The 18573-nt window shown below is 38.6% G+C and overlaps 1 protein-coding gene across 1 annotated transcript in view; it reads left to right on the top strand.

Moving 5' to 3' along the window:
- Nucleotides 1-18573, top strand: part of RAPGEF5 (Rap guanine nucleotide exchange factor 5) — a 228835-nt gene that overhangs the window by 122874 nt on the left and 87388 nt on the right. Inside the window, exon 9 of the mRNA XM_072764532.1 lies at nucleotides 4014-4139. Coding sequence (XP_072620633.1) covers nucleotides 4014-4139 — 126 coding nt within the window. The remainder of the gene's footprint in view (nucleotides 1-4013; nucleotides 4140-18573) is intronic.

Raw genomic sequence — 18573 nt, 5'->3', positions numbered from 1 at the left:
ATCTTCTCCTTTTGCACTGAAACTGCAGAGTTAGGTAGTTGGACGAGAGACTGCGTTACCCACTAAGCCTGGAATATTGACACTCTGGCCTTTAAAAAAAATTGGCCACCCCTTAAAACTGAAATGACCACCATATGCCTTCTTTTTTTATACCTCCACAGCATCTTCTCACATTTCCTACTCTCAGCTAATAACTTGATTTATTTTGTTGGAAAATAGAAAGCATTCAGAAAAGAATTTCCAGGAGCACCTGGGTGGCTCAGTCAGTTAAGCATCCAACTCTTGATTTCAGCTCAGGTCATGACCTCAGGGTCCTGGGATAGAGCCCTGTGTCTGGCTCCCTGTTATGCTGGGAGTCTGCTTGAGATTCTCTCCCTCTGCCCCTCCCCCACCTTTCACATGTGTGTGTGCACTTTCTGTCAGATAATTTTTTTTTAATATTTTATTTATTTATTCATGACAGACAGACAGAGAGAGAGGCAGAGACACAGGCAGAGAGAGAAGCAGGCTCCATGCAGGGAGCCTGATGTGGGACTTGATCCCGGGTGTCCAGAATCACACCCCAGGCTGAAGGCGGCACTAAACCGCTGGGCCATCAGGGCTGCCCAGATAAATCTTTTTTAAAAAAGAATTTCCACATTTTCCCACCACCAGATGTGCCAGCCTACCTATGTATATACCCCTGTATTTCACCTACCTTCCTGTTACAGTGAGTGAAATATTCAGTCCTTTTTCTGAGAGTAGATCTTTATGCTCTCTTTGCACTTGAAGGACATTACTCCTAAAAATGCCCCCTCTCCTTCCTGCATCATCAGGTTTCCCTCTGTGCTGGGCGATTTCTAATAAATATAAGTCGACTGGAATGTCCCTTACCGTAAACAAGCAAACAAAACTTTTTTCAACATCACTCTTTAACTAGTGTCTTATTGCTTGTAACAAAACTCCTCAGAAGAGTCGTTGCTCATTCTCTGTTGAACCCCAAGCTAATATGGTTTTCCCCTTACCACTTTTTTGCTATTAAAAAAAAATATCAAAGTCACCAATTACTTCTGTCAAATTCAACATCCATCATTTCAAACCCATCTTACTTGAAAATTCAGCAACATTTAATATAGTTTTTCTCTCCCTCCTCCTTGAAACACCTTCTTCAGTACTCACCAGGTTCTCCTCCCAGAGTCACTCCTTCTAAGCCCCCTTTTCTGACTACTTGTTGTCTTAACAATATCCAAACAGGGGACTCAGTTACTGGATTTCTTCTCTTTGTTTACATCACTCCATTGGTAACCTCTTTCATTTCTCTGGTTTTAAATACCATCCTCACTGATGTCTCCCAGGTTCCTATCACCACCTAGACTTTTCCTCTGAGCCTTCAAATGGCCAACCCAGGAACATCATTTAGATACCTAATAGGCATATTCCTTCCCAGACCTTCTTCCCTAGTCTTCCTAATCTCAGTAAGTGACAACCCTACCCTTTCAATTGTTCATGCTAAATACTTTGAAGACAAAAATCAGTTGCTCTACCATTCAAAAATATTCAGATTCTTTTTTTTTTCAAAGTTTTCAAATTCTAACCACTTCTCCCCATCTCCCCCACTACCACAAGTTCCAAGACTTTTCTTCTCTGAAGACTAGTCTCCTTATGTATCTTCTGGTTTCAGGTGCTTCTCCCCACCCAATGTTTTCTCAACCCAGAAGACAGAACAATCTTCTTAAAATGTAAGCCACATGATACCAGTCCTACATTTAAAATCTTCTAAAAGATTTCAGTCTTGTTCAGAAAAAGAATCCAAATGCCTCATGCAGGACATGAGGACATGACGTGATGTGGTCCCACATAACATCTCTGGTAGTCTACTAGTCTCCTCCTTACCAACTCTGCTTCAGCCATGAAGGTCTCTTTATTCTTCCTTGGATATGCCAGTCACACCCAAGCCTCAGTGCCCTTGCATTTCTGTTTCTCTGCCTGACACACTCTTCATCACTTCCTTTAAATCTTCATTCAAATCTCATTTTCCTGAAGAGTCCTTCCCTGACATGCCTGTTGATAACACCTCCAAACATTTCTCCCCCTTGCCCTGCTTTATTTTCCTTCCTATCATATATTATCACCTGATATACCTATGTTATATAATCCACATTCCCTAGTGAATGTAAGTTTTATGACATGTCAGTTGTTTTTGTTGTTGTTCAGTACTCTATCCCTAGAACCTATAGCTCCTAGCTTATGTTTGTTGCTCAAATAACATCTGTTGAATAAGTGAGTAAATGAATGAATGAATAAAATAGGGAGCTGGGAGGGCATATATGGGCAATATTAAAAGGAGAATTTAATAAATATTGGTGTTTAAATGTTTGAAAGATTATCATATTGGGAGGAAATAGATAAAGTTTCAGTTGCTTTAAAAGGCAAAACTAAGGCACTTTAAAAAGGTGCCTGGGGGGCTCAGTTGGTTAAGCATCCAACTATTGATTTTGGCTCAGGTTGTAATCTCAGAGTCTTGGTATCAAGCCCTGCATCAGTCTCTGTGCTCAACAGAGCATCTGTTTGTGGATTCTCTCTCCCTCTCCCTTTCTTTCTAAAATAAATAAATTAAAAAATAAATAAATAAATAAATAAATAAATAAATAAATAAATAAATAAATAAAAAGTTTTTAAAATAAAAGGCAAGACTAGTACTCATTGGGTTGAAGTTGAAAGATTTCAGAGTTTTATTTAGTATGGTAAAGGACTTCCTAATAACTGTGGCTCTCCAACAGTGCACAGGCTGTCTTAAGATAAACTGAGATCCCTGTGCAAGAAACCCTGGAGATGAACTGGAGGATCACTTGTGAGGGATGTTTTAAAAATAAATATCTGACTTTGGTGGAGGGATTCCACTTGCTATCTCCTGGGAATCTATGATTTGGGCCACTTGAAGAATTTTTTGTTTTTTTCCTAATTGTTGCAAAAGCTGCTAGATAAGGAGCTATTCTTGCCCGTGGGAATAAGAGATAGTCCTTGTTTTGCACAGATGATCCCATTTTGTTGATGCCCACTCAACAAAATGGGTATCTTTGGCACACACCATTAAGACCATGAAGCTGAGCATCATTTGCTGGTCCCTCCTTTTGCTAAGTCCATTCAAATCCTGTAAGTTGCATGGCATAAAACAAAGATTCCATGATTTGACTGCTACTGTCAAGGAATCTCATTAGATCATGTCCTGATATGTCAGTATGAACCATTTTTAAAAGAATTTGAGCAGAAACAGTTCATAATTTGTGTTATAATGAACAGCTTCTTTTCTAATCAAAGTCCTAGATTCTGTTGCTTCATATTATTGTTGCTTAGGTACTTTGGCATAATAAAAAATGTGATGCTTTATGGATCATTTCAAATCCCTGATGACATTTTAAGCTTTCTTTTTTCCAGTTTATTTTTAATAAACTTTTTTACAGTATTTCATGCAACATTGGAGACATTTTGCTAATAATGCCCTGTAGTAACTTTCCAGTTGTAAAAAAAAAAAAAAAAAAAAAAAGATCTTGTGATCTTCTTGTTAACTGTGTATTTGTACATGGAATAATCTGGTGGAGTAAAAGAATTAGGAACTATGTACTGTTATTTTTAGTACTCTCTATCATTTCACCCTTTTTGTCAAAGTGGTTCCTGGCTAACTTTCCCATGAGTTTTTAACCTCTTGTGAGGCTTTGCTTATGTAACAGGAAACAGGCTGTCAGGAACAAATAGTGGCATATCAGGAGCACACTTCAGTAGCAGATGATTTAGTTTGCTCTGCCCTTCGCTCTCTTAAAGTAGACTGATACATGATCTCAACTTTAAGACCTTTGGCGTAGCATTCCTAGGTTAAAATAATACAACTTGAGTTTTGGAAAGGCAAAATATTTTACCAAAATGCTTTAATCCAGGCAACAGAGAAGATGAGCTTATCGTAAGGGGAATTTTTCAGTGGTGTCATGTCCTGGGACTGTGGATTTAAGTATATCTTCGCTTTTTCTCCAACTTTGAAGGCGGGAGTGATGTGCAAACTTCAGGAGAGAGATGACATTGGACGAATCGAACTGGTCCAGAAGCTGGCAAGAGAAAACTGTCAGTTTCTACAGGCAGACAAAAAAGAACAGGAGAAATCTGAACACGTAAGCCCTTTTTCTCTTGGGGATGCAGGTTTAAAGGGGTGGGAAATGTTCTTGCCTGGTTGTGTGGTTGAAGGAAAAAATATTTTAAATTCTTGTTTTGTGTTTTTCCCCCCAAAAGTATCCTCCTTAGTAAAAATGACAGCTGCTCATAACTCTAAGCCAGCCATTATAACACTGGATTTATATGAGCATTCTTCTCAATAAATCCTGTAGAAATAGAAGAATACATGTAAGCAACTATGAATGCATCTCTGTGATTTTGATTTGATGGCTTTCAAGTTCAACTTTGGGAATTTCACCCTATCAGATAGTTTGTGGAATAGGAATTTTGAAAGAACATTCTGGCATGGCTCTAGTTACCGAATGAATGTATCCTGACTCAGTAGAAATAGGTAAGAGCAGAATAACAGATAATAGATGCTTTCACCAAGTGGGAGAGTCAGAAGGGAGTTTTCCCAGTATCTTATGAATGTTTGTGTTCCAACAAAAGTTATATTGTCTGCATGCAGTTAAACTGGAGGAAAGGGCTGCTCTGCTCGGTTCTCCTGAAAGCAGTTATTCACATTGAGCCTTGGAACTGAGAATGCTGCCCTCACGCTGGGACGACAATGGCACCACTTTCTTCTGCTACACATTGTTGTTCATTGACTTTGTTGTTGTTTGTAAGACTGCGCTCTCCGTAGTCAGCTATCCAGGGTTGCTCAAAGGGGAAAATTCTTCAGTGCTTATAAACATGTCTTCCTCTGAGTTTAATTTTTCCTTGGGATTCTATGTCCAACCCTTTCCAAAGGGAAAAAATTGCTTCATGCTTTCTGTGCTCTAAGGCTCAATACAAATTGCCAGGGTTTTACTGAGCAAAAAGGGAGGGGAGATGTTCTCAAGGGTGGTGGGCTGATTAGTTTAACATAACACGTCTCTAACAGTGCAACATCAGATGATAACAGTTGGTGTCCCAAGAGGGAGAATTATCAAGCAGTTTCAAAGCCCTGTAACTGAGCTATTTCAGGGGTGATCATTGACTTTAAGCGAGAGCGGACATCTTACGGGCCCTCACTTCACTAGGTACTATTGAAGAGTCCAGGGACTTGTTTAAAGTGTTAAAAGCACCCCAAAGGTTGACTGTATCAAAGACTGATTCTTAATCTCTGTCATTTCCTTAGAATATTTGAGTTTCCTAGTATGTGACTTAAGTTTCTCAAAACGGTGCTCCTTTTGATTCATTTTAAGAAGAACAACAGTTTTCATATACCATATTTTATTGATTTCAAAATTCACATTTCCCCCCACATTTTAGTATCTCTGAAATCAAGGTAAGGCTTAATGATTGATGATATGATTTGATATGAAAACACATCATAATTTAACCATGGGCATTTTTCTTTCCTTGTGGTCCTTAAAATGAATGATATATTTTGCAATGAATTGCATATTCAATTCAGTGAACCGGTGACAGCCTAAGGGTAGGGCAAGATCTTTTAGATCCAAACAGATAATAGGGTAGCTTCACCAAGACTAGAAATCATTAGCCTTATGCCACAAACAACTTGAGGCTCATTTAAAAAGATACCAGTGTTGCCTTTGCCTTGTATTTAGTTCAATCCAGAATATTATAGTTAGAGCTAATGAGACTATCAATGCCCCCCAAATATATGCTAGAAATCAGAACTCGGTGCTGGTAACTGTAAAGACTTCTAACATGAGACAGAAATTTAATAGTAGAAGATTAACAACTTTGCTGATGGTTGTCTACTATTGCTACCTATTCTCTGTGTTTGTCTAAAAGGAAGGTTTAACCCTTCATTTTAAGATTATAAAATAGAACAAGGTTTGTTACTTCTTGCATGAATATCATAATATAAATGCATTACCAGCTCTGATAGTGCTTATGCTCCTGAGAAGAAAGATGATATATAAATAAATGTTGGAATTATGGCCTTTGCTGCATAGTTTTCCTTTTAAAGCTTAGAGTAAGGAGAGGTGAATATTCAAGATCTTTCTTCCTTAGTAATGAATATAATCTCAGCCATCCTGCCATGTCCCTCCTGCAGGATGACAGCAGTTCAACTAATGAGCTCTCCAGGCTGATACTGATACAGTGCTCCACTCTATGGGTTGTTTGATGCTAGATGCTTACACTTTTTGCAATAACATGTGAGGAACACAAACCGTCTGGTAGATTATCTGACCCATTTATGTCTTGGGCATTTGATGTAGCTCCACCTTTGCTTATATACGGAGTTCACCATGTTCATGAGGTGGGTACAGTGTTGGCATTTTTCCTTCCCTTGCTCTCTTTTCAATGGCAGTTGTCTGCTCTGGCTCATGAGAACTCAGTTATAACACGCAGGATGTAGAGAGGAAGCTACAGTTTACCTAATGTAAACCCAGGCCTGCAGTTTCTTCTTGTAATAACAGTAACAATAATGACCAAACCCTGGAGTTACATACAGATTTCCTTTCTTTTACAATTTTAAGATGCTTCATCTACCTCATCTGCCATTCCTGGGCCAAAGTTATTTAAGGAGACAATAGTAAAATTTGAGTTAGAATCCAAGTTACCCATAGAGTTGTTTGTTTGTTTATTTGTTTACTAAACTACATTGCTTCTCCAGTTCTAGAATATCACATCCCTTTAGATACATATGTGCCAAAATGAGAAAGCTACTTTAAAGTATTACTGAATAGAAAAAGAAAAAAGCTTTTGTTGCTGGTACACCTTGTTACAAATAGAAGGAGCTTAGAGCATTGTGAGTAGGCATTTCTAATATTTTCTCAAACTGACCAATGCCATGATTATAAATTCAGCAATTAGAGAAGCACTTCATTCTGTGCTTTTGCCAAGGTATTTCTGAAAGAAAAACATTCAAATGTATAATTACCACAGGTTTCTCAGGAAGCCCTTGGTTTTCTTATTTTATATTAACAAGATGTAGGCAAAATTAGCCAACACTCGTTACTAAGTGTCAAAAATTATTATGTGAGAACTTTAAGAAGGGGATGGAAATGGGTTATTTTTGTCTAAACATTGTGATAGTGGGTTAAAATTTGGTCATTGAGTCTTTGAAGAAATGACTTCTCTTGTAGGCATATTTCCTAGTCTTAATCTAATTATATTACTAGAAGAAGGGGTATGTGTTACCAAATGGGGACTTTCAAGCTTGACCTGGAAGGTTGACACATGGCCACAGCAGAATGGGACAGGGAAGAGCCTGGAAGGCAGAGGGACAAACAAGAAGACACATGACTTGAGCACTGGGTGATTCATGGGGAATAAAGAGGAGTGGGTTGTCAGGGAGGTTACAATTCAGCTATATAAGACCTGGTAAGTCACTATAAGGAGTTTAGACTTGCCTTTCTGGCAAAGAAAAGCCATCAAAGAAGGGAAGTGGCACAATCAGACGTAGTCTTTGTAAGATCTCTTTGGCATTGGCTTAGGGGAAAAAATGAGTGGAAAAGAGGAAAGTGTTGGAGAGAACCCTTAGAAAACTATTGTCGTGAGTCAGGTGAAAGATCAAAGGCTGAACCAGAGTGGTAAATGGGAAATGAGAAGGCTGTAGATATAGATCATTTAGATGGTAAAATTGGCAAAATTCGACAACTGTCGTTGGGGAGGTGGGAATGTGTGTTATTTTATATTAAGTGGTAGGCATATGTTATGTTTAGTAATAGAATGATTGGTCATCTTTGCCAAAAAGCTACAAGACATTTACCTTGCTTTTGTTTTCCTGCTGTATGTTTCAGGTGTCTGAGATACATGCTAAAGCACACAGTGTTTCTCTCATTGGAAAATTGTTAGGCGGGGGTTCTGGCTAACAGCAGGAGAACTATATAAACGATCTTCTCAGACCAGACCTTTTGAAAATACCTTAGGTGGACAGAATCTCTGGTAGCCCCAAAATGAACTGGAGTACTTAGCCAAAGCTTTGGCATTTGCTGCAATGATGTGTGCCTCTTCAGAATTAACTGTGATTTTAGAGATGGATGCTCCCTTGACTCATATAGTCTGAATTGGTATTACTAAGCTATCATTTTAGAATACTCTTGGTCATTTATTCATTTAGTATACCTTTTTAGTTAAAGCCAGTGCCACAGGGGATTAACCCAGAATAACTGGGGTGGCTGCTACCCTGAAGAAGTATGGTCACGTGGAAAGAAGACATTGACACAGATAACTGAGATACAAGGAGACAGTGTTGGTAATCCCCAGAGAAATACATAGAAGTTAGAAGAAGAATTTCCACCTAGGGAAACAGGATTCTCTCATGGTGGAGGTAAAGTTTGATGTGGAACTTGAAGTAAGTTTGGGTTCAACTAAATAATTCAAACTGAAGAAAAGCATTGCTAGCAGGGAGAACATTAGAAAATGCACAGAGATGGCAAAGTACAAGGTATTTTTGGACATCGGAAGCCATTCTTTGTCACCAGAATACCACAAGTGGGGATGAGGGGTGAAGTTTTTGTGAAAGATAAGATTAGGACCAGACCATGGGGGATTTGGAGGGCTGTAAGGCTTTATGTCATTCTAGAAGAAATTAAGAATAATGAGAAGTCATTGACAACTTGGTTTTACTAGTTTTCCTAGAAAAGAAGAATGGGGGGGCTCTTATGAGATAAATATTACTATTCCATTTGACACATTAGAAAGCTGAGGCTAAGTGACTAAGCAGAGCTGGGCTAAGAGTGGATTCAAGTCTGATGGCTTCTTGGGTGCATCTCTCTATCATCATTACTGGAAGGAGGGTGGATCAGAGGACAGGAAACTGGAATAATGAGCATCACGACAATCCTGAGAAAGAGGAATGGCCAAGACCACCCTAGAAGAAAGACATAGACAATAATGTATTGAAGTGATGGTAGTGGCAGTTACAGGAAGGACAAAAGAAAAGAGAACACTAATGTGTTTGCTTAGTTTGAGTCCTTATTTAGATGTGAAAGGCATGTAAACTGTTCATATTTTCATATCTGTGAAATAACTGTTTTAAATATATATCTAGGGAATCCCTGGGTGGCTCGGCAATTTAGTGCCTGCCTTCGGCCCAGGGCATGATCCTGGAGACCAGGGATCGAGTCCCACGTCACGTTCCCTGTATGGAGCCTGCTTCTCCCTCTGCCTATGTCTCTGTCTCTCTCTCTGTCTCTCTCTGTGTCTTTCATGAATAAATAAGTAAAATCTTTAAAAAATAAATAAATACATGTACCTAGAGGTGGGTCCTTTTTTCTTCTGAAATACAACTGCACTTTTGACCAGAAAGCCAAAACTGTTTTTTCTCCTAACATATTTGTAGTGTATTGTAGAGTAGAAGTGCCAGTAGTAGCCGCTAAACCGAGTTCCTAATTTCTAAACTGCAGGAATGTGCATCTGTGAAATGTATGTGAGAGCTGGGCTAAGCAGTCCTTTCCCTAGGGACTCAGTCCATAGCCTGCACTCTCCCCACCCGTTTTCTTCAGTTCCTTTGTTAAGTCTGAGGACCCACCCTACTTCCTTCCCCTTTTCTCATTCACTTCTGAAATATGGGTGGGAAGGGGATTTTGCACATTCTGAAACCGAATCTTGGCATAGTCCGCTGCCAGGGTAGGGTCCCTATCACTCAGCCTCGACCGGGGCTTCCTTTTCCCTGTTTCCTGCAGCCTCATCCTGGAATTCTGCCTACGTCAAAGGGTCCCTTGTTCACAGATGACTAGGGGAGAAGTGGTTTGGGGTATCCTGGCTGCTGGCCCTCTGATTTTAACTATTAAAAGTTAAACTCTGCCTTTTTCCAATTTTTGTTTGGTCACTTACTAAGGCTAAGTATAAGATGAAAACTGTGTTTTTACTCTATGAAATACTAAAAGCAATGGTGGTTTGACCATTCCGTATTCAAACTTGCATTATATATCTAGTCAAGCAAAGTTAAGAGCAACCATGGCATTATTTAAAATTTGTCAGTAATTTGGGTTAACCAAGAAACTACTTAAATACACACAGAACTTTATAACATTATTGCTTAATAACAAAGCCAGAATTCAGATGTGATAGGCCATTCATTATATATTAAGCTGCCCACCTATAAAACTGAGAAATCACTATATAGAAATGGTGTTATTTTTCTTAATAATATAATCTTCTCTTCTTGTTGGTTTGGTACTAAAGTATCTTTTCATAGGAAAGAGACTTCTTGAATGAACAGTTTTAGTTCATTTTCAATCAGGATTAATATGACCACAGAATAACACAAAAATGGCGGAAGATAGTTCGTGCCTCTAAGTTTACAGTTGAGGTGGGGGGAAATTCACACATGGAAAACAAGTAATCATCCAAGACAGTATTTAATCAAGTGTTTAAATACTTTCCAAGGCATTGAGAGAGAAGAAGGAATTACCTGTGATAAACATATTTCACAAATGCAGCAATCCATGCTCTTCTTCATTGGATAGCATACTTTACAAGTTTGGTTCACTTCACATGCTCTTAAAGTCTGGTTTGTTGGAACTATTTATTTATTTACCAGAAAAATGGCAACCAAACTGCCAGGGAAAGTGATGTGCTCGTGCTGTCTGGTGGAGCCATCTGCTCATTAGCTCTGTTTTTAAGTTCTCACAAGAAGCCCACTGCAAGTCTCGACATTTATTTTTAAAAAATGAATTTCAGCATTTTCAAGGAGAGGAATTTGTCATTACAGTATTTGTTTATTTTTCTGAAAATACTTAAGTTTATTTTAAAAGGCCCAATTAAGAAAAGTGATGGTGGCTCAGTTAGATTTATCAAAATCACATTCTCGAAGATCTTATATTCCCCATGGGGCAGATGCTGTTCCTAGGTTTATTAGGTTCTTATTCTTATAAAATTAAAATAGCCATCTCATCTCCAGACTGAGAAACCATTAAGGTGAAATATCAAGAAATAAGTTATTTTTCTTTGGCTTATGGTGGTATATCTCACTCCAGAACCTGGGCAACCTTATATGTTCTTTCCTTTTTTACTCCCATCAAGGCCTGATCTGCATTACTATTAATAATACAACAGTATTATTACCTTCTAGATTGTTGTCTGATTAAATAACACTAGAAATCTTGGGTATATCTCACTCCAGAACCTGGGCAACCTTATATGTTCTTTCCTTTTTTACTCCCATCAAGGCCTGATCTGCATTACTATTAATAATACAACAGTATTATTACCTTCTAGATTGTTGTATGATTAAATAACACTAGAAATCTTGGGTAGTTTAGTTCCATTTGAGTTTATAATGGATCCTTTACGACAGAAAAGTAGGGAAAAGATGCACACACAGACGGATGGTCCTTCAGAGACAGATGGACAGTACTTCATGACAACTGTGTACCACTGAGGCTTGGAGAAATAAAAACCTGAAGAGATCTCAGGGAAAAGGGAAACATAGGGAGCAGCTTATAATGTGCTTCCATTCTCATGGAACACCCTGATGCATTACTGCCTTCAGAGAGCTGACATTGCAGGAAATTCAGAGGCTGAATTCATAGTTACCTGTGAGGTGTTATGCAAAGTGCTGTGGAAGCCTGTCACCAGGAGCTCAACTGGTCCAGGGCGATGCACACACGTTCCTGAGAAGGAGAAACTCTGTAGGCCTGGAAGCATTACTAGGAGAAATGAGGAAGGACAGGAGTTTCAGGCAGAGGAAAGAACATGCATGATGATGATGACGTGAAGGGCTCATGCACAGAGAGGATGCTCCAGCCAGCTCCAAGTGGCCAGAGCATGGTACCAGGGTGAGAGGCCTGGGGGCCAGAGCAGGCATGACCTTACAGGCTAAGCCCAACACTGTATGTTACTCGCAAAATACCTTTGAGCTCTGCTGAAGAATTAAAGCAAGAGAGAGAAAGGTTATTACATCTGAATTTTTGAGATTGCGCTGCTGCAGCACGGGAATGGATTTGAAGAAGAATGGGTCACACTCTGCCTTTTCTCTCTGTTGGTTTTATAAGCAGCAGTCACCAGCATAAACTAGGATTTCACATGAGGAGTTCAAGTCCACGGACTTGAGTTATGTCCCTGGGAAGACAGAATGTCCAAGTATAGCTCAATTCCAGTTCATTAGCTTTACCCGAAAATACGCCACTGCATCATCATTTTCTTTAAAAAGTTGACTGTGATTGGGTCCTGTTTTTATAGAAATAAATTTTGAGTTTGCATGTCGTATGAATACTTTCTGTTAATGAATACTACACAGGCTTATATGTTCACTCTAAATATACACTCTGCTGTATGATATTTACCTCATACTGATTCAGCCAAAGTTTGGTGATTTCTGAGTGATTCAAATACTTCAGTTGATAGAGACGAGGAAAAGAAATGTATAAAAGATTTCCATGTAAGATGCAAAGAACTTTTTTTTTCCCTTCTGCAATGGGAAATGGATAGAAAGGAAGAATTCCATCTGGCATACAGCAGCCCTAAATGTTGTTTTAAGATAGCAAAAATAGAAGATTGCTTAAAATATCATAACAGAACATAACAGACTGTGGGCAAGTGTGCAGTACATATTTCTCTGATAAATCATGTTAAATGCCCGTATTTTACTTAAAACATGACCATGTTCTTAATTTTCATCACATAAAAATTTGTCTTTAATTTAAAAACAATAGTCTGCTCCATTACTGAAGCAGAAAAGACATGTTTTATTCTATAGAAATTGATGTACAGGACTTAGATGTACCTGGAATAGGTTTCTTAATTTTTTTTATTGTTGTTGTTTTCTAGTATTTCCCCCCTGTGATGAAAAAAAAATGGAGAGATGAGATATGGCATGCAGATTCATTTAGAGTACATTTGTCCATAATTAAGTGAACAAGGCTCAACAATTTTAATAAACCCTGTAAGTGTCCTCTTTGTTCAGGTTCCAGGAAAGGCTGAGCATGGTCGAGGCAAGCTGAGTCAGAATAAAGGATTAGGGGTTCCTGGAGATCCAAGAAACACATAGAGGGAGAGAATAATGGTGATAATAAGACAATTAAGATGACAGGAAGTGGCTTGGGGGTAGGGATCTGTAAGGAGGCTCATGAAAATTTAATGAGTCATAAGAGCATATCTTGGTGATTGCAAAGGTGGGGGTAGAGTACAATATATCAAGGTAAAACTTTGGCCCTGTGCAGTCAGTGAGAGGAGAGAATGGTACTTTAGGCAGATGAATCTGTAAGCCGTTCATGATTTTGCCTTGGCTAGGATTTATAGAGGTAAAACAAACTTCATATTGATACTCATATGAATCGAGAAGTCTAATGATCCCCAAATGGTGCAATGCATAATAAAATCCCAAACTGAATTTTATGCTTGATGGATGCTATTACTTTTTCCCTGCTCAGTGAACTTACAGTTATTACAAGTTGGGGGATTGTGATGATGCGTTATTTTTTGCAATCAGTTTAAGTATCTTGGAGTTTTCCTCTGAGAGCCATAGCCACCGGAAAGAACTTTAGATCCTGTGTCTTGGTTGTTTGGATGAGAAAAAACTTTCATTTAAAAACGGGCACCTGCTAAATAGAATTATAAAGAGTTTCCTCTAGAATGGGTAATAAATACTATACGATCCATTAATTCTGTTGGAAGTTTGTTGATCACAAGGAAAGGTTAGAAATATTTCCGTTGATAATCTTCTGGTAAAATAGACACCTTTTAACCTCTGTTATCAAAAGTGAAAAAAATCATTAATAAAAATAATAACTAGAGATCCTTTAGGTGTGTTAGAGAAAGTTATGATTCAATCTTTGTGTGTTTTTATATGGGTTCCTAAAGATATATTTTGTGGGGGAACTAAAGTGAGGCTAGACTGATTGAAATGACCCTTGCCCCCATAAAACATTTCTAATGAATACTTCTCCCCTACTTATTAGCAGTTGCCCTTTCAGAAGATTAACATAGCAACTCCTGAAAGCAGGCACAAAAAATTTTGCCAGCAAAAAATAAATGAGATCATCCAGTGCTTCTCATTAAATACCCATAGGGAGTCAGAGATCTAAAAATTAACTCAGTATTAAAACAATACTGATATAATTCTAAAAACATGGGAACCAAGAAGGGAATTGAAGCCATGGAGATAATACTGTCTCCTTTAGTAACTTACATGACTGGAATTTTAAAAGATGTAAGACTACAGAACATAAAATGGCAGAGATAGTAGCACATATGGCCCAAGTTGATGCTGGTTTATACCTACAGGTTTGAGGTTACAGGATAAGCCATCAAGGTGGTAAAGGGAAGATTTTGAGTTTGGATGAGGAGGAATACTGACTCAAAATCAAAGAAAAGAAACCCTGGAACAAAATAGAGAGCCAATTTTATCCTGATTGTCTTCTGAGGAATACACTTGAATGCCAGATGCTTATGGACAGAAACCTTTCATGACTTGTTGAACTATTAAATGCCATTTCCATTATAATTTGGCAATCAAGTCTGACTTTATCTTGATTTTAAGTAGATTCCATTTCCGTCCCAGCTCAATAAATCTCAAATTCCCGTCCTTCAGTATTACTCATAATCTTGGCATAGGGAAGAGATACGCACAGACCTGAGAAACATTCACCACACCCTGGAAAGATCCTTGTTACTGGAGATCAGAGGGCCCTAGGTGTATTCAACAGCTGCAGCTGCTTATTCCCCTGTGCCCCACCCTCTGTGGCTTGCCACTTTCGCATCTTTGCACTAGCCTCTACTCCTCTACTCTTATGCACCACATCTGGCAACCTCAGAACCTGTGGAAAGAATGTAGTGAAAGGGAGTTTTGTTGGTCCATTTTGGCCTAATCCTAGGTTGTGAGACTATTTCAATCCAGAATAGAAAAGCCAGGAATGGTGTCTCTTCCTTCTGAGTGACCTGGGACGGCCAGCTGCAGGCATATCAGCCTAGGGGTCCCTAAAAAACAAAAAGTTAGGTGGCGCAAGCTTATGGAAGACCCAGAGTGAATTGAATATGCATTCCTTGGTTGAATGCAATGACCACCAACACTGGGGAATTTGGTTACTTACCTCACTGCACTGAGATCCTCAGACAGCAGTTAGCAGCCCTTATCAGACATTTAGTTTGTCCACCATTAGCAGTGTATCTCGGATTCCCGTGCTTGAGCTCATAGAGATGATTAGAAAGAATACTACTAGGTGAGGGTGGGTGGCAGCCAAAAAGCTCTTTAGCATCCTACCACCAGGAGTGATCATTCAGCCATCACATACAAAATTAACTTTGTTAAGGGCCAAATTTTTAAGCTCAGTAGAACTTTCTCTTTTTCATATGTAGAGCAAACTTTTAATATATATGGCTAAGACTAATTTAGTCTTGCCTTCATTCATTGCGAAAAGCATTTGTTGAGCACCTAGAACCAGGCATCACACAAAGTAGAGCAGAGACAGGAGTAAGCAAGATCTGATTTGAGTGAGCCCCAAAGGCACCCTCCAGTTAGTGAGGGAGAAAACAAAGACAGGAGAGTGAACAGCACTCAGCACACAGAAGAAAGGGGCATACATTGAATAAGGTATTTGTTTGCAGAGAATTGTTGCCTTACATTTCTGTGAAGCATTTGTTAAATTAAGCGTCATCTTTTTTACTTTTGGGGCTATGACTGGGAAAGGATATAAATCATAAAAAGCAAAAGATAATAAATCCCAAGTCCAAAGAAAGTCACATATTGTTGGAGTTTACCACTTTCCCCTTTACCTTTTTCCTTGCTAGCTACAAAAAACAATTTTTTAAGATTTATTTATTTATTCAAGAGATGGAGAAAGAGAGCAAACAGGGGGAGGGCCAGAGGGGGAGGGAGACAAGCAGACCCTGATGAGTGGGGAGCCCAACACAGGACTCCATCCCAGAACCCTGAGATCATGAGCTGATCAAGAATTGGATGCTTAACTGGCTGAGCCACCCAGGTGCCCCAACTACAAAATATATATTTCTTAACAGTATATGGTATATAGCTCTGGACCTATTTTACTGATTGTATTTGTTTCTGTAAACAAACTTCTCGAAGAGGTTTATAGGTATTTAACAATAGAAATCATACAACTTGCTGGAATTTATAGCACATTTTTATAAAAGATTTTTTTGTTTAAAATCGTCCTACTAATTGTAGAAGTAATACATGCCTTTTGCAGAATATTTATTAATAATAAAAAGCTACAAGAAAGAAATATTTAGTGAAAACTAACCATGATTCCACCTTCCTTGCCCAGTATGTCAGTATACATACACATCCTGAGTCTTTCCTTATGTTTTCATGGCATACTTTACTTAATCGCCCTTCCATTTGGGCACAAATATGTTTATGAAATTTTTCTTCAGTTAATTTACCATATTGTTACCAGCATTTTTAAATCCATTTTATTCCAGAGGAATTGAAATTCTATTAACAAACTTCCTCCAAATTAAATACACTGAGTACAAATTTAGTGAATCACATTACCTCTCTTGAGTTTCACATTTCTCATCTATAAGGTTAGGAGATTAGAGATCTAAGATTTCTTCTAGCTCTGAAATTCTTAAGGTGAAGACCACTACCACCACCACCACCACCACCACCCCCTGCTGCCAAATTCAAAACATTCGTACTTTTGAGTGTTGAACACTCAAACAACTTTGGGAAGTTGTTACCATTTTATAGTGGATAATAATTGATTACCCAGGAGGCGTTCAGTAGCCATTTTTCACTCTGATTGAACATGCCTATCAATGCCAAGAATCATTCTGTTCTTTTATGTTCTAAAAATACTCATGTGGATAGAACTTGTAAAAATTTACTCTTTTTAAAATAGCATTGATATGGGACAGATGGCCGATCTAGCATATCCAGCTAGGAGTATCTCTGCTCTCAGGATATCATAGTTATATTTCATGTCAAGCCATTAAATATTTGGAATTGTTTTTTGAGTTCAGAATGTCCTGAGGACGATTGAGAAATGCAACTCCCAAATAATGACAAACTAAAAAAAATGTTAGATCTTACTGCCTTGAACTCTTAGAAATAACAAGAAAGTGGCCTAGTTATTTATACTGGCTAAGTTCATTAACTAACCACTCCTTTTAAAAAATGCAGATTTATATCTCTCCTTTAAGGAATTTTTTCTTTGAGGGCAATCCCCATTTTTGTTTAGACTTTTATCTCCAGTGTCCAGCACTAGGCTTTCAATCAATATTTGTGGACCTGGAGGCACCTGGTTGACTCAGTGGTTAAGCATGTGCCTTTGGCTCAGGGCATGATCCCAAGGTTCTGGGATTCAGCCCCACTTGGGGAAATCCCTGCTCAGCAGGGGGTCTGCTTCTCCCTCTCTCTCTCTCCCCCCCTCCCCCTGCTTGTATGCATGCGTGCACTCTCTTTCTGTCTGTTAAATAAATAAGTAATTTTTTTTTAAATTGTGGACCTGGGGACACCTGGGTGGCTCAGTGGTTGAGCATCTGCCTTCGGCTTAGGTCATGATCCTGGGGTCCTGGGGTCGAGCACTGCATCGGGTTCCCCCGATGGGAGTGGGGAGCCTGCTTCCCCCCTGCCTATGTCTCTGCCTCTCTCTGTGTCTCTCATGAATAACTAAATAAAAGCTTTAAAATATATATATATATATAAATATATGTAATACATTATATATATGTAATACATTATATGTGTGTGTGTGTGTGTGTATATATATATATATATATATATATATATATATAACCTGAATCCAATATTTGAAGGCAATTATGGGTGATTTGAAATGTTTCCCAAGTTCATGTACCCAACCAAATCTGTACAAATCCAAAGTTGTACCAACTCCAGGCTTCTAGTTCTTTGGAGATTTGCAACATTAAGTGCAAGGGCTTGTACCACAGGGAATTCACTTGGAAATGACAAGCAGAAGACACAGGGAGATTCATCACCAACAGTCAGTTTGTGAGTCTAGACAAATCTTTGGGAGAATTCATACTTGGTAAAGAGTAGACACGAGCTTTTAATCTTCACTGAGTCACAATTGATGCAGCAAGGATCTTATGTAAGCAGGTTTATCTACAATGATTCCTATCCTCTTTGGTACCCCAAGTGCAAACTAGTACTCAGAAAAATAGGAAATGTTTTTGTGTTCTCACTGAAGTCCATTTTCAGTCCATTTTCTCTTCCAACACACCCAGCCCCATTCCAGAAAAAAAGGGAGAAAGACCAATCCTAGGCAACCAAATTTATTTTTGTCTTATATTAACCAAGTCTCTCTTTTTTTACCTTCTCATTTTGTTTGCTTTTCAAATAGTTTTAGCAGGATTTCATTGCATTTTAAATTCTCTTGACGTATTTTAATACCAACTTTCTACAGTTTTGCAACAAACCAGGAGTGACACAACCTTGCCTTCCTCCCTGTCTGCTTTCACACTGTGAAATGAGGTTTCTGAGATGGTTCCTGCAGAGACCAAAGTATGCCTCTCTAAAAATGCCAAGGAGGGGATCCCTGGATAGCTCAGCGGTTTAGCACC

This window comes from Vulpes vulpes, chromosome 7 (assembly GCF_048418805.1).
Source record: "Vulpes vulpes isolate BD-2025 chromosome 7, VulVul3, whole genome shotgun sequence".
Classification (NCBI taxonomy): domain Eukaryota; kingdom Metazoa; phylum Chordata; class Mammalia; order Carnivora; family Canidae; genus Vulpes; species Vulpes vulpes.
The sequence above is the reverse complement of the archived record's forward strand: the minus strand, read 5'-3'. Positions and strand labels throughout refer to the sequence as shown.